This window comes from Mustela lutreola, chromosome 4 (assembly GCF_030435805.1).
Source record: "Mustela lutreola isolate mMusLut2 chromosome 4, mMusLut2.pri, whole genome shotgun sequence".
In the NCBI taxonomy this organism is placed as follows: domain Eukaryota; kingdom Metazoa; phylum Chordata; class Mammalia; order Carnivora; family Mustelidae; genus Mustela; species Mustela lutreola.
In genome coordinates this window covers 50,860,693-50,875,071 of record NC_081293.1, presented here as the reverse complement: position 1 = coordinate 50,875,071, position 14,379 = coordinate 50,860,693, and the positions used below count along the sequence as shown (strand labels likewise).

Genomic DNA, 14,379 nt, shown 5'->3' with positions numbered 1-14,379 from the left:
TCAGATAACCACCACTGTAGTACCCAGTTCTGGGCTTCCAGTACCTTACGCATCCTCCATAACTCTTTAGGGATCATAAGTAACATTTTCCTTAGTATTATTTAGGTTCATTGTGTGACAGCTTCAGACTTGGCCTGGCTTAGAGTTAACAAACACCTAGTCAACTACCTTCGATTTTTGGCTGGTCTTGGATTCAGGTCTCTTTCAGCAGTATTGAATGGTATTCTGTGCAGCCGAGGGATCATCTATCCTGATGGGGATCTTAACAGGGCTTTGGGGTGACTTTGACAAATTCCATATGATGTACAGTCTATGGTGTCAGTATACGTTGTCTTACATAGCCATGAGCCTGTTCCATATTCATTTGTTTTAGACACTTTCATCCCCTGTTCATATACTTGCCATATAGTCTAGCTGATTTATATTATTAGTTGGACATCTCTCCCTGGCTAAGTGACCTCAGTGACAGAAGAATATGTAGAACATAGATCCAACTGTACATATAGTACTAAGTCTAGTACTGTACTATATATTATATATAATATGCTATCTCTAGTAATAGATTATAGATATATATAACCATTTACATGGGATATAAAGAGAATTTTATGGCAGAAAGAAAGAATATCTCACATGTAGTTGGATTAATGGTATTTTCTAAAATGCTGGCTATGAGCCATTTTCTGGGATGTGAGCAGTCATATCATAATTGTCCTGTCCTTTTTCCTTCCTTCATCCCCTGCGTATAGCTCTGTGTTGCCTGTCCTGTCCTTGTAGCTTTGGTCATGGCCTTGGTTGCCAGTCAGTTTGTGGACATTTCCCGAGGACCTGCTATGTGCCCCGCTCTGTGTTTGGCATGATGGGGCTCGTAAGAGAGGTACAGGTTGCTGTTCTGCTCTCAAGGGTGATATTTAAATTATTTAATAGCTACACTAATCAGGCAGAAAGATCCTGGCTGGAACAGGGGTTCCTAGGGGCTCCATATTGGGCGGGGACATTAACCACTTAGTTGTTACGTTGCAGAAAGGTCTGGGGTCTCCAAGGAGGAGCCAGGGTAACAGGAGGAATGTACAGGATACTCAGAGCTGCAATTATTTCCAAGTGGTAAAAAAGTATTTAAATAGGGGTGCCTGGGTGGCTCAGTCGGTTGAGCATCTACCTTCAGCTCAGGTCATGATCCTGGGGTCCTGGGATCCAGCCCCAGCATTGTTCTCCCTGCTCAGCTGAAAGCCTGCTTCTCCCCCTCTCTCCGCTGCTCCCCATGCTTGTGTTCTCTCTCTGTGTGTCAAATCAATTAATAAAATCTTAATTAAAAAGGTATTTAAATAATAACCAGTTCTGGTATCTGGGTGCATACTCACTGGGTGTCATTTCTGCCTGTTCATAGATACTGGGCCCAGGGTAAGCAGAGGGAGGCACTCTGGCCTCTGAAGCAATGGGACGGTAGGGATTGCCCTCCCAGCTTCTGGCCAGCTGCCCCGAGGCCTGCTCTTTGTCTTGCCCTTGGGATCCCACTGTCAGCTTTCCTCTGAGCAGGACACAGGGCATAGGCTCTGGCTGAGCCATAGTCACTCAACAAGGGGGTATTGAGCCCTCCCTGTGCATTGGACAACTTTCTGGGTATTATGGAGGTTCCAGTGAGATCCCTTTTTGTTAGGGGCTGGGCAGATGGCAATCATCCCGAAAGAGGCATTACTGAGCAGACACTGGCCAACCCTGGCAGGTCCACAGGACTAGCCAGTGTGGTGAACCGCAGACAGACAGGGTAGGTCCTCTTGAATCTCCATAGCTCCCCATTTTATCAGTTAAAAATATGGATATGGATATCTGGATAGATAGAGTAGAGGGGATAGATAAAGATCTTAGTTCAGAGCTTATTTTCTTCATTGGTTTGAGAACATCCTCCTGACCTTTGGTTCTGGGTTTGAGGCGAGCTCTGGTTCCACGGAGGGAGACATTTCTTCTTCGGGTCTGTGGTTAATTGTGTTCGCATTTCTTGCCTGTGTCATGGCGGGCCGCAGCATCATCCTTGGATTAGGCCGAGAGCTGAGAAAAGAGGGATCTAATTTTTACCACAGCTTATACCGCAGGGATAAGATTGGCAGTTCTTGAATGGAGGGTTCTGGAGGTGTCCTCTGGTGACTTTTCTGGCTGGGTTTTTGCTGAGTAAGGGGCAGGAAGGGGTTGCTATGGTTTCATAGCTCATCCATCCCAAAGCCACCAACTCTGCTTTGGTCCTGGCCCTTCTCCTTCCCCATTCTTTTTCTTTTTTTTTCTTTTTTTAAGATTTATTTATTTATTTATTTGACAGACAGATATCACAAGTAGGCAGAAAGGCTCCCCGCTGAGCAGAGAGCCCTGGGATCCCAGGGCCCTGGGATCATGACCCGAGCTGAACCACCCAGGCGCCGCTTCCTTCCGCATTCTGATGAGTGGCTAACTTTCGGGCATAGAGTAAAGGCTGCTGAGTGTGAGCCCACACAGGAGCAGAAGAGTTTGGGGTTCATCCCTTTGTGAGGCCTGATGCCCCGCCCAGGACCCCTCCTCAGCAGCTCACAACCACTGGCCTAGCTTGGAAAGGGCCAAGGCAGCCTGGTTAGTGCCGCTGTTTTTTTAAGCTAATGAGGGCAGAGTGTGAGCCACAGGCAATGATGCTGGGATATTAACTGTGACAGGAAGCTTGATCATAATTATCTTAACGAGGATAGGGTTAATTACAGTGGAAACTTAAAAGTTCTCTCTGTTTGAATCCGCTAGAGCTGAATGCGTTGTGATGTTTTGTCATTTTGATATGACTTTGGAAAAGGCACTGGGACGCTCCCAGCAGCCGCAGCGGCTCCTCGGGGAGCTCAGCCATAGAGCCCTGTGAGTGAGGTAACCTAGATGGTACCTGTGGGTGAGATCACGGGCAGCTCTCCTGCTGGTGAAGCAGGAGGCAGGCAGCCTGCGATGGGCTTCCGGGGTGCTGATTAGGTTTCCCGAGCAAACCACCTGCCACAGGGCAGACCTCACACCCTGGTCTCCTGCCTGCCCTTGGCATCTCTTCACTGGTCTGGGGAGACCTGACTCCAGCTCCCTGGGCTGAGCTAGTGGGGGAAGACTTGTCCTCCCACTCTGGCCTCCGACCACCGCAGATGTGCCTGCCTGGCTTTCCCAGCCCAGCCCTCAAACATCTGCAGACTGTAAACCAGGCGGAGGACGAGTACTCTGGAGTGGCAGCCTCCCCCCGCCACTTCCCACCAGAGCTCTTGGGTCTGAAGTGCATTTTGCTGTCCACACACAAGGTGATAGCCGAGAAATTGCTGTCTCGTCATCTTTTCCTTATAGCTGTCCCATTAGACAGCATAGACCTGTGTGGGTCCTTAAAGCCTTGTCTGCCTTGTCATTTTGTTTAACAGCACACAACTCTTTGCACAGGCGTCTTGTATATAGGGCTGTGAATGCAAAGACTGATGCAAAAAATTTCTTTACTCCTTCCACGAAAAGAGCAACAACCATAACAACAAAAATCACACTTTCAAAGAACAAAAAAAAATAAAGCCTCCCCCAAGTGTGTGTTTGTTGGCCTCCACATGCCAGCCAAGCCCCAGAAAGCCTGCCCTCTCCAGTTTTACCCTTCTCTACCCTGTCTCCTGTCCCCAGTCCCTCAGTTCTGAATTTAGCTGATTAAATCACCAAGTGCACACTACACCGATGACATGAAGACAGGGATTTATTAATTAGCAACCCCCACATAGCATGATTCCCTTTTAACTGAGCAGCTAATAACATTACCGCAAAAGGAATCTTACAACCAGACAGGTGACAGGGGATTTGAGCCTGAACTTGCCCTGCTCTTCTGTGAGGTCTCCCTCAGAATGGAGCTCTGCCCCAGAGGCTGCCCCTGAGAAAGGCGCCTGTGGGCACTCCCTCTGGTGTTCTCCCTCGGGTGTTCTCCCTCTTCCTGTTTGTCCCTCTTCATGCTGCGTCTTTTGTGTTTTGCCTCCCCCCAGTACTCTTGGAAGGGAGCTTTCTTTGGCTTGCCAGTTGCCAACCATTTGCTGATTCTTATGATAAGAGTGTTATATTTGCATAACATAACTCGGGAACAATGTGTATTTGGATGCTGCCTTTGACCAGAGCCCAAGTGATGTTTATGGACAAAGGACTTATTAGCCATCCATAAGGCGCCCTGAAGGGAGGTGGCCTTAACTCCCCTTGTGGTAAACAGGGCCTCCTTGTCCTGAAAAGCACTTTTGAATCATCACTCACTAACCCCCATGGGGGAAGGGACTTCAGGAAAGGTCCGAAGTTTCCCTGCAGAAGCCAGACTGGCCTCACACCTCAGCCTCTTTGCTCCTCTGTTCCACCCCCCTCCCCTGCATCCAGAACACACTCCTCCCAACCGCCACCATGCCTGCTAAGGTCACAGCTACCAGAAAAATCAAAGAATGGAAGGAGGAAGGTGTGGAAAGGAACCAGCATCTGCTATTGACATGTTAGTCTTCTTTGGCTTGTGTTCCTTAAGATCCCGAGAGCTGGAAGCAGCCCTGTGCCAGAGAGCTCCACTGGGCTGTTGATAAGCCCACGTTCTTACTTGGAGTAAATGGTAGAGCTGAGGTAAAGTCCCAGAGTCCCAAGCTCCATGTGTGTGACTTGTGTTTCGCCTCCCTGAGACATGAGGAAGAAGAGAAAGGAAGAAATAAAACACAATGATTCCATTGACCCTTATCCCCAAATGTTAAGTGGTGTCGCCTTCTACCATGGAGCAGGTAGTGCTGGTCTGAGGAGTTAGGGCTGGTCAGGGTGCTGGGCCCCACAAGGGGGGGGTGTGTCCTTTGGGGGTGAGTCAGGCAGGATGGGACATGCTGAGGGGGCTCTGGGCCTGGTGGGGTCTGGGGATTCCATGTCTTCCAATCCCCATTCCACCTCCCAGGCACTGACTCCCTGTTCTGGAGTCCGCTTGGCTGAGGTCCCTCAAGGGAGATGCAACTGTCCTGAGAAAGCCTTAGTGCTAAAGTTCACACTCCCATCAGACGTGCAGGTGCTGCACACACAAGCAGCAGGGTCTGTAATGAAAGTGCTATCGGTAAATGAATAAATAGTGTGGACAACATCTCCCTGATTCGTCACATTTTATAGCATAGCCAGGAGATCCCAGGCGAGTCGGCCCTCTGGTCGACGCCGTAGCTCAGCTGTCAGCCTGTGCAAGCTCAGCACGGCTCTGGGCTCTGGCAGGTGAGAGAGCTGGGAGTACGTGTGTCTGTGCGAGTCCCTCCACCGGGCAGGCGGCTTTCTTTAATTAACGTTTGGGAGCTGCTGGCCTGGGCAGCACATGCGCACAACTGCCCCTCCCAGCCTCCACCCCACCTCCACCCCTGCCCCCCCCCCCAACACTCCTTAGTCCATAATGTTAAGAGTTAACTTTGAGCTAAATGTAAAAACAAGGCTATTTTTCCCTTTCTGATACTTTTTTTTTTTTTTCCCCTGAGCTGGGTACTTAATTCTTTCAGATGCTTGATTATTTACTGCCTTGACATCTACATTGCTGCATTCCACGCTTCTTTCAAAAATAAAGTGAGAAATCCACTTTCCATAAATTAAAACCGTAACTTCAAGCCAGGAGCATTGAAACAGAAATTCCCGCAACTCTTTCCTGAAACTACCCCCCCCCGCACCCCTCCCAACAAAAACAAAAACAGAAAGAAAAATCATGAAAGAAAAAGAAACAGCCCTCTCCTGCTGGAGCGATCATGTGCTTCAGCAGATGCCTCTGCCTTTTGGGGCAGCCACAGGGACACTGGGCAGAAGCAGATGAAGTGATTAGTAAAGAAAAAAAGCGGAGAGGGGAGAAAAAAAAGTCAAAGGCGGCGAAGGGAAAGAAAGGAAGCCTTCCTCGGCTTTTCCTGGACTGTGCAGAGGAGAACCGCGAAGAAATGATACTTGAAGTTATATTTATTATTGTAAGAGGGGTATGATATTTCTGGGCAGGAATGATGGATGACAACTTAAATTTGTGTCCAGGGAATGAAGGTGAACTGTGACAGAGTTATTTATCTTGGGAATGGAGGTTAGGGTCAGCCGAGGCTGGGTGCCTGAAGGCACAAGACATTGACAAATTTATCCTGCAGGCCGTATCTGAAGCCCTTTGTTTTGGATCCTGGCTACTCACTAAGTGACCCTCATCCTTCATGTTGGCAATGCGTGAAGGATGCGGTGAGTGCCAGCGGCCCCTTCTCCCCCGCTGCCCCCACCCCGGCTCCCGCTACTAATTCTTGTCATTCACTTTGCTGACAGGCACCAAGCCCAAACTATTCCCAGTCCTGAAAGGGAAGGTTAAAATATTTATTTCGGCTCATAATGGCCTCCCTGATTTAGTGCAGGATCATTTTTCCTGTTGCCTTTGTCATTGCAGGTCACTGGAAGGACTGAGCGCGTTCGGGAGCCTGGAGGAACTCATCTTGGACAACAATCTGCTCGGGAACGACCTCGTGTTGCCAGGGTTACCCAGGCTCCATACCTTAACCCTCAACAAGAACCAGATATCCTTGGCTCTGTCCGCTGCCTTCACTCCCCGCCCTGCCCCGCAGTGGTCCCTGCAGGCACACACCGCCCCCCCCCTCTTTTACCCTTCCCCCGCCCCACACAAATACCTGCAAAATGTCAAATGAGTTTTATGTGTCAGCTAAATTAAAGTATGTGAAATGCAGTCCATGGGCAGACAAAGCGTTCTGTCTTCTGGCACTCGGGACACTTCAGAGTAATTTATTATAGGTCATTCATAAATGAAATGCACCATTATATCTTCCTGTTGCTCCATTTTAGTGTAGAGATCTAAGTTATGGCTGTGAAGAAATCTTTTTAATAGATAAAAATAGAGAAAGAAAATAATGTCACTGCTGCTGAGAAGGCAGAGCCGGGTTCTGTTTGCTTGGGCCTGTGTGGGAGGGCGACCTCTGGTGGGAAGTCCAGGGTGGTGCCTCTAAGAGAACTTAGCCTTCACGGAGGTTTCTGGAAGGCTTTGGTGCAGGCTGGGAGAAGAGTTCTGGCACAGGAGAGGGGGAAGGGGCAAAGATGCGAGATATGTGTGAGTCCAGGCATAGCCCTGCCCTCTGTGGTGTTTCCTGTACTGGGGTGATGAGAGAAGTCAGAGCCATTTTATTGCGTGCCTTCTCCTGAAGTCGGTGAGGACCTAGCCAGCCTGGGATGAGGCTCAGGGGGATGAAGGGTTCTGGGTTCTACAGACAGGCTGAAAATGGAATCAGAAGCCTTCTGCGGCGTTAGGCAGCTAGCTCTTCTGTACAGTGTGGGTCTCCCTGCTACCACTGTGTGAACCGAGAGGTAGGGAGTGTTGTCTGTTTTGTTAACTCCTTTATCCTTCACACCTAGAATAATGGAACTGAGGTTCAGTGAATGTTTGTGGGATGAATAAATGAAAGAATGATTGTCATCAGCTGTTCTTTATTGAGCTGTTCTTTATTGATCCTGTGGGTCAGACATGGTGCTGGGTAATATTAAGCATATTATTTTTTGTTCTTACCATACCCTGGCAGAAGATGTCCATTTGTCTGAATGAGGAAAGAGGTGAGCTGTAAACCCAAAGCCGGACATTGACCAGAATGCTACGTCCCGGATTTAGTCTCAACTGTGGCCAAATCCACAATTCTTTCTATTATGTTCTGTTGCTTCGGAGTTGAAGTCTACTCACCTTGTTTTATTAGTGGAACATTTCAGATCTAGAATAGTTTAATCACTTGCTCCTGTTCACATGGTAAGTTAGAAGTAGAAAATGGATCAGGGCATTTTCTGTAGAGTGTGGAAATAAAAGACCAAACACCCAGATATATATGTTACCTTTACTGTGTATGCGTATGTTTGCTTTAAGAATGTTAGGCCAGACCATTTATTACCCTCTGGTTATATTTCAAGTCATAAGACAGTATTTTCCTTATTAGGTAAAATATACTACTATGGCCATTATACATTGGCACTTTACTAGAAGTTGAAGGAAAGAGCTGACAAGTTAGTATTAGTCTTTACCATAAAGCAATTTTAAAAAAATATTTTATTTATTTTTTGACAGACAGATCACAAGTAGGCAGAGAGGCAAGCAGAAAGAGAGATGGGGAAGCAGGCTTCCTGCTGAGCAGAGAGCCTGATGTAGGGCTTGTTCCCGGGACCCTGGGATCATGACCTGAGCTGAAGGCAGAGGCTTCAACCCACTGAGCCACCCAAATGCCCCTACCATAATGCAATGTTGATGGATTTTTTTTTCTTCTCCTATCCTTTGGTCAACCAACTTTCCTATTCACTGTTCGAAAATTATTACAGTGTGTCTTATGGCTCCCTTGACTGTCTTAGGTGATTAGTTGGATGATATTGTCAAATCAGTCAAGAACAGAAGGATTATTAGTATAGAATTGGATGGTAAGTTTCCTTCTTTGGGCCCCAGTGCTGATATCTGTGTCCCACACTGATGTAAAGTACTAGCCTTTGGACTTGGGTTCATGAGTCAGCTTAATCACGTTTAGCTACGTGGTTGTGGACAGGTCTGCCTCTATTTGTCTGGAAGCCTCTATTTGTCATTTTTTATGTATGTGTGACATCATGGCTTTCACTTGCCTATTAAGAGAACTGGAAAAAAGGAAAAAAGAAATGTATGAAAGACTTATTTGAATGTTGGAATCAAAGTGCTATGATAATGTGAGCAACACAGGTTTCTGGGTAAAAAAGCAGCTGCCTCTGCCCTGGGATGTTGTCACGTTTGCAATATAAGAAACAGTGACAGGAGAAAGATTTCCCGAAAAGCCCACACACCAACCCTTAAGGACTTTGTTTGGTAAATGCTGTACAATTGCTAATCCCAAACTCAATTCCTCTTCTCCCTCAGCACACTTCCTGGCCAGTTCTCTGTCACATTAATTGGTGCATACTAAGAAATGTAAGTTTTTTTCAGCACAAGCCTGAGAAAAACAATTAAAAGAAGAGCACGCCAACTGTGAAAGAACATCATTTCACATAATCCCAGTTTGCAGAGGAACTCCTGGGTGATTTTTTTTTTAATCAACCTCTGATTTGTATAATAATCAATCAGTGCAAAGTATTTTCGGGGTAATTAAGTGTCCAAAATGTGTACTTTATAGTATTGCTTTCCTCTGTTACTATTGTCATTTGAGGAGACATGGGATAAATATTGATGTAAATATTGATGATTGACAGAATACCTCATCAGTCTCATGAGGTTAGACTAATAAGTAAGATTCCTGCTTCATGTGAATTTGCTAAGTATTATTGTCTTCCATTTTAGAGGGCTCATTTTCATTACTGGCACTGAATATGCTGAAAATGCATAGGAATTCATTCTGGATATTTTTTGAAAGATTACATATGAAATATATGATATGATATTCATTTTGATCTGACTTATGTCACTTAGCATAATGCCATAAAAATTCATCCATGTTGTGACAAATGATAAGGTTTTATTCTTTTTTATGGCTAAATTATATATATATTTTATATAAATTTATATAATTATATAATCATATAATTATATATCCATATAATTATATTTATATAAACATATATATTTATATAAATTATAGAAATATATATAAGTTATATATAATATATATATTATATAAGATGTTGAGCATCTTTTCATGTGTCTATTGGCTACCTGTATGTCTTCTTTGGTCTATTCAGATCTTTTGCCCATTTTTAAATTAGATTGGTTTTTGCTATTGAGTTATGTGAGTTTTACATTTATTTTGGTTTTTATTATTATCATTTTGAGAGAGAGAGCAATAGCAGGGGTGAGGGCAGAGGGAGAGGTTAAGAGAATCCTCAAGCAGACTTCCCACTGGGCATGGAGCCCGAGGCTGGGCTTCATCTCACAACTCTGAGATCATGACCTGAGCCAAAATCAGAAGTCAACTGATTTAACTGATTGAGCCACTCAGATGCCCCAGTTCTTCATATATTTTAGAAATTACTTATCAATTATATGACTTGTAGTCATTTCTTCCCATTTAGTAGGTTGCCTTTTCATTTTTTAAATGGTTTCCTTTGCTGTGTAGGAAGTTTCTCATTTTTTTCCCTTCAAGGTTGGTTTGTCTGTTTGTTTGGTTTTTTAATTCTAGCTAATTAACTTACAATGCAATATTAGTTTCAAGTGTAGAATTTAGGGATTCATCACTTACAACACCTGGTGCTCATCACAAGTGCACTCCTTAATCCCCATCACCTGTTTCATCCATCCCCCTGCCTGCCTCCCCTCCAGTAACCATCTGTTTGTTCTGTATAATTAAAAGTCTGTTTCTTGGTTTCTCTCCCCCCCACCATGTTTGTTTGTTTTGTTTCTTAAATTCCGCATATGGGTGAAATCATATGGTGTTTGTCTTTCTCTGACAGACTTATTTCACTTAGCATTATAGTCTCTAGCTCCACCCATGTTGTTGCAAATGGCAAGATTTAATTATTTTTGATGGCAGAGTAATATTCCATTGTATATGTGTTTCTTATTTTTAAAGGAATGAATTGGGCCAGAGGATGGTTGAATTCTCAGTGTTGCTATCACTAGAGATTAGCAAGCTTCTTGGCTCTACAGATCTGAAGGATTTTCTTTGTCTTTGGTTGAGTGCCTTTCCCTTTCCAATCCTCAGCCTCTTCAATCTGTAGTGGTAATGCTGAGGGAGAAATGATAGTGGCAGGGGAGGAACTGAAGCAGAAGGCCATGGTGTAGCTTTAAAGCTGGCTAGGTATAGTGCTGTGCTGATGGAGAGTACTTCGTTACCCACTGATTAAAATAAGATACTAATTGGCTCTTTCAGGATGTCATGATTTATCTCTCCTCTGGTCTTCCTGCATGATCATGAAGATTGGTTTAATTTCCCCACATACTTGACCCAGAAGCTAGAGAATGCAAGCCAAGTAAAAGCAGGAGTAACACCATATGGAATTCTCTTAACCTAATATTTCTGACTGTACCTTTTCAGCCAACTGATTCTCCTATTGTCTTGTGAAAGTACTGCGGAATCTTCTAACAGTTACTGTGTTTTAAACTGCTATTGCTACTCCATGAAATGCTTTGGACTTGGGCTCTATCAGCCTGGATGAATAATAACCTACCTCAAAAGTTAGTGGCTTAAAACAACAACTGTGTTCTTTGTCTATAATTCTGCATGTCAGCTGTTTGGGCAGGGCTCGGCTGGATGGTTCTTCTGTGGATCTTGCTTTGCGTTTTTAGGCAGCTACAGTTATCTAGAGGACTGGGTGGGATTGGGTGGTCTGAGATGGGCTCACTCATATGTCTGGAAGTTGGTCCTGGTTGTTGGCTGAACATGCCTCCAGTAGGCATGCATAGGATTCTTTACATGGGGCAGGTGTTCCCAGAGCAAAGCCTGAATGTACAAGTTCTTTTCAAGCCCTCTTTGCATCTTGGGTGTTGCTGCCCTATTGCCAAAGCAAGTCACATACTAAATGTAGAGCCAGTGTGATAGGGGACTATACAGGTGTGTATACAAAGAGGCATGCCTCATTCCTATAACAATCCTACACACGGACCTTGATGTCTTATCTCTTTAAGAATTTATCTCACATTTGTAATAGACCCAGAATCAAGTAACTGTTGACCTTCTGCAAAGGTAAGTACTAGTTCTTTCTTAGAAATTGAGTCTTATTTTAAATATATTAGAAAGCTTACTATTAAATGGGGTTCTATCTGAAGTTCTTTTGTAAAGTTTGGTTTGGTTTTAATTTTTGGTGTTTTTGTTTTTTGGTTTTTGTTTTTGCTTATGTAGAGTGTTCCATTTTGTTTTTACTTTCAGGTAGGCATGACTGTCCAGTGCTCTGTTACTGGACCCTGTGAACGTGGATTATGGGTTGTTTTATCCTTTGGAAAGAGGTTGTGTCCTGTAGGGGTTAACAGTAGGCTCTGAAGCCAGGCTTCTTGGGCTTGTATTCTGGCTCTGCCACTGGCTGCGTGTCCTTGGGCTACTTACTTACCATCTTGATGCTTTGCTTTTCTCTGCAAAACTGGGACAATAATGGTATCCACCCCACTGGTTGTTGTGAGGGTTTTTCTAAATTTCTAATAAATTAGCAAATGGTGATTATGGTGATTATTATTACTATTATTATCCTAGAGAATTATGTAAGCTTACTTGATTTTACTTGGGCCACATTCTAACCATGGCCAGAGTATAGATTTCGAACGCGTCTTTGATTTTTATAATCTAAAGTCACCTGCCTGTCATTCTGTGAATTGAGAACCACTGGTGAATACTCTGATTTTTTACGAAAAAACTGGGGGAATATGAACTTTTTGAAGTCGCAGCGATGGTCAGTGGGAGGGCTCACTCTAGAACCCAGACGTGTTAATTCCTAACTCCAGACCCTGAAACTTAAGTGAGGGAAAATCACTGCTTAAGAAGAGGAAATAAGATGCCGGAGAGAAGTCATCTGCCTGTGCTTGCCCTACTCTTGCCCCTCTTGCTCCAGCCCTGCTCTCAGCTGATGATGGAGCCCATAAAAGGGATTTCAGAGCCCAGATCCACCATACGGAAAATTTCTTCTCAGCCTACCAATGCCTCACTTTCAGGCTGCGTACCTCCTACTTGACTTCCCATCCTTGTTCTGCTGGCTCTTTGTTCTACTTCTGTTCCGCTGTCAGTGCTGATGTTACTTCTTCATCTCTGGGTTTATAGCTTGTCTTACTCTTCTTCCTTTGGTTCATTTAGACTGGCCTGGTAGTCACTGGCCACAGTTGCCACACTGGCCACATGGAGTTGATCTTATCTCCCCCAGTGCTCATATTCTCTCTCTCTCTCTCCTACACAGATGCCCATGTGCATACACACACTATGCTTGGCTCTTCTCCAGTAGGGTTGGGTACTTGGTAATGCTCTCAGCCATATCATGTATGAATACCAAACCCCAAATAACAGAAGAACACCTGAGATGTCAGGAAAATATAGATACTTTGGACAATCAAATGATTCTTCCCATTCTTCCTTTTGGGGTGGGTGGGGGAAGGGTAAGAAGCTGACTTCATTTTACATCACACTCAATTCCTTCATTTTCTATCTCCCTGTTTGCTTCAGCATACATATGAAGAGACAGTATGGATTGTAGTACCAACAGGAAGAACGGGTAGTGTGATGTGTCATACAGCTGGACTGTGGTGAGGAGACCAGTGAGCCGAGCCCAAGGCCAAACTAGATTTCCCACAGCAATTTACTATCTTAATCAGGGAATTCTCTGTGCTTTGTCTGAGGCCTCAGTTTCTTTATAAAATGGGTGATAGACACTTAGGAGAATTGTTGACAGATTTAAATGGCATAATGTGTACATGGGACACAAGTTTGTTAACGCCCAAAGTCTTTACACCTTCTTGGCACTTTTTACTGATATTTAGCGTCTCAGTGCTCTAAATGAATAAGCCCAAATTGTAAATAACTGAGGTACAGAACACAGCTGGATGGTCTCCCACAAAAGCATATAGGACTCTTCATGTTTCAGTATTTTAAATTCCTTTTTAAAGTGTTAAAAAATCATGAGTCACTTGTGTCCTAGAAATGCAAAGTCTTTAGAATCTAGGTTTGAATCTCGACTCTTCCATTCACTGACTGTGTGACTTTTGACTCCCATTTCTTAAATTATTGTTTGGATGCAATAATTCTGATGTGTGTGTGTGTGTGACTCAAAATGAGAGTATATTGTGCAGAATGTGTAGTTAGTATTCAGAAACCCTATATTAGGCACTGGTTGAAACCTGGGTGGTATAGGTACTGCCCTTTGACCTGGACCTGAGCACAGAGGGAGGGTTCATTCCCATTTTTACTTGGGAAACAGTTATAGACCTGTACAGCTGCACATGATACCCAAGGACTCCCCCCACTCCTTCATGCTCCAGACTCTCAAGGCAAGATGTTGCTTTGATCTTGGGCCCTCTGCAAAAAGTCTCCCTTGGCAAGCATACCTATGACAGTTGGACTCGGCAGTGGCAACTTTCTATAGACAACGCTGAAAAAAATATAAATGTCAAGTACTCTAGAGAAGACTTGATGAAGGAAGCCAGGTGTATGCTAGAATCCAGCTGAAGAAACTTGAAATTATGCCAGATAGCTTCACATTTTAAAAATGGGGGGGGGGCGGAATGTCACCCTTGGGAGAATTCCTGAAAGATCTCTATGGCCCTGGTCTTTGTTAGTCTGTGACACCAAGTTCCCACTGCTGATTGCCTCTTGTTTATTTTCTATGAACTTGACAAAAAGGAATGCAACAAATTCTATCTCAGAGCTCCCAGCCAGATAGGGCAGAGCTGTGTTTGTTCTTGCTGACCCAGGAGACTGAGAAACCAATTGAAACTCCTCTTGTCTCTTGTCCTCCAGTAGTTGT

General features: G+C 44.4%; 1 protein-coding gene across 3 annotated transcripts in view; it reads left to right on the top strand.

Moving 5' to 3' along the window:
* LRMDA (leucine rich melanocyte differentiation associated) overlaps positions 1–14,379 on the top strand; it is a 1,047,313-nt gene that overhangs the window by 571,558 nt on the left and 461,376 nt on the right. For all 3 annotated transcript variants that reach the window (XM_059169813.1, XM_059169814.1, XM_059169815.1), the window contains exon 4: positions 6,395–6,526. In XM_059169813.1, coding sequence (XP_059025796.1) covers positions 6,395–6,526 — 132 coding nt within the window. The remainder of the gene's footprint in view (positions 1–6,394; positions 6,527–14,379) is intronic.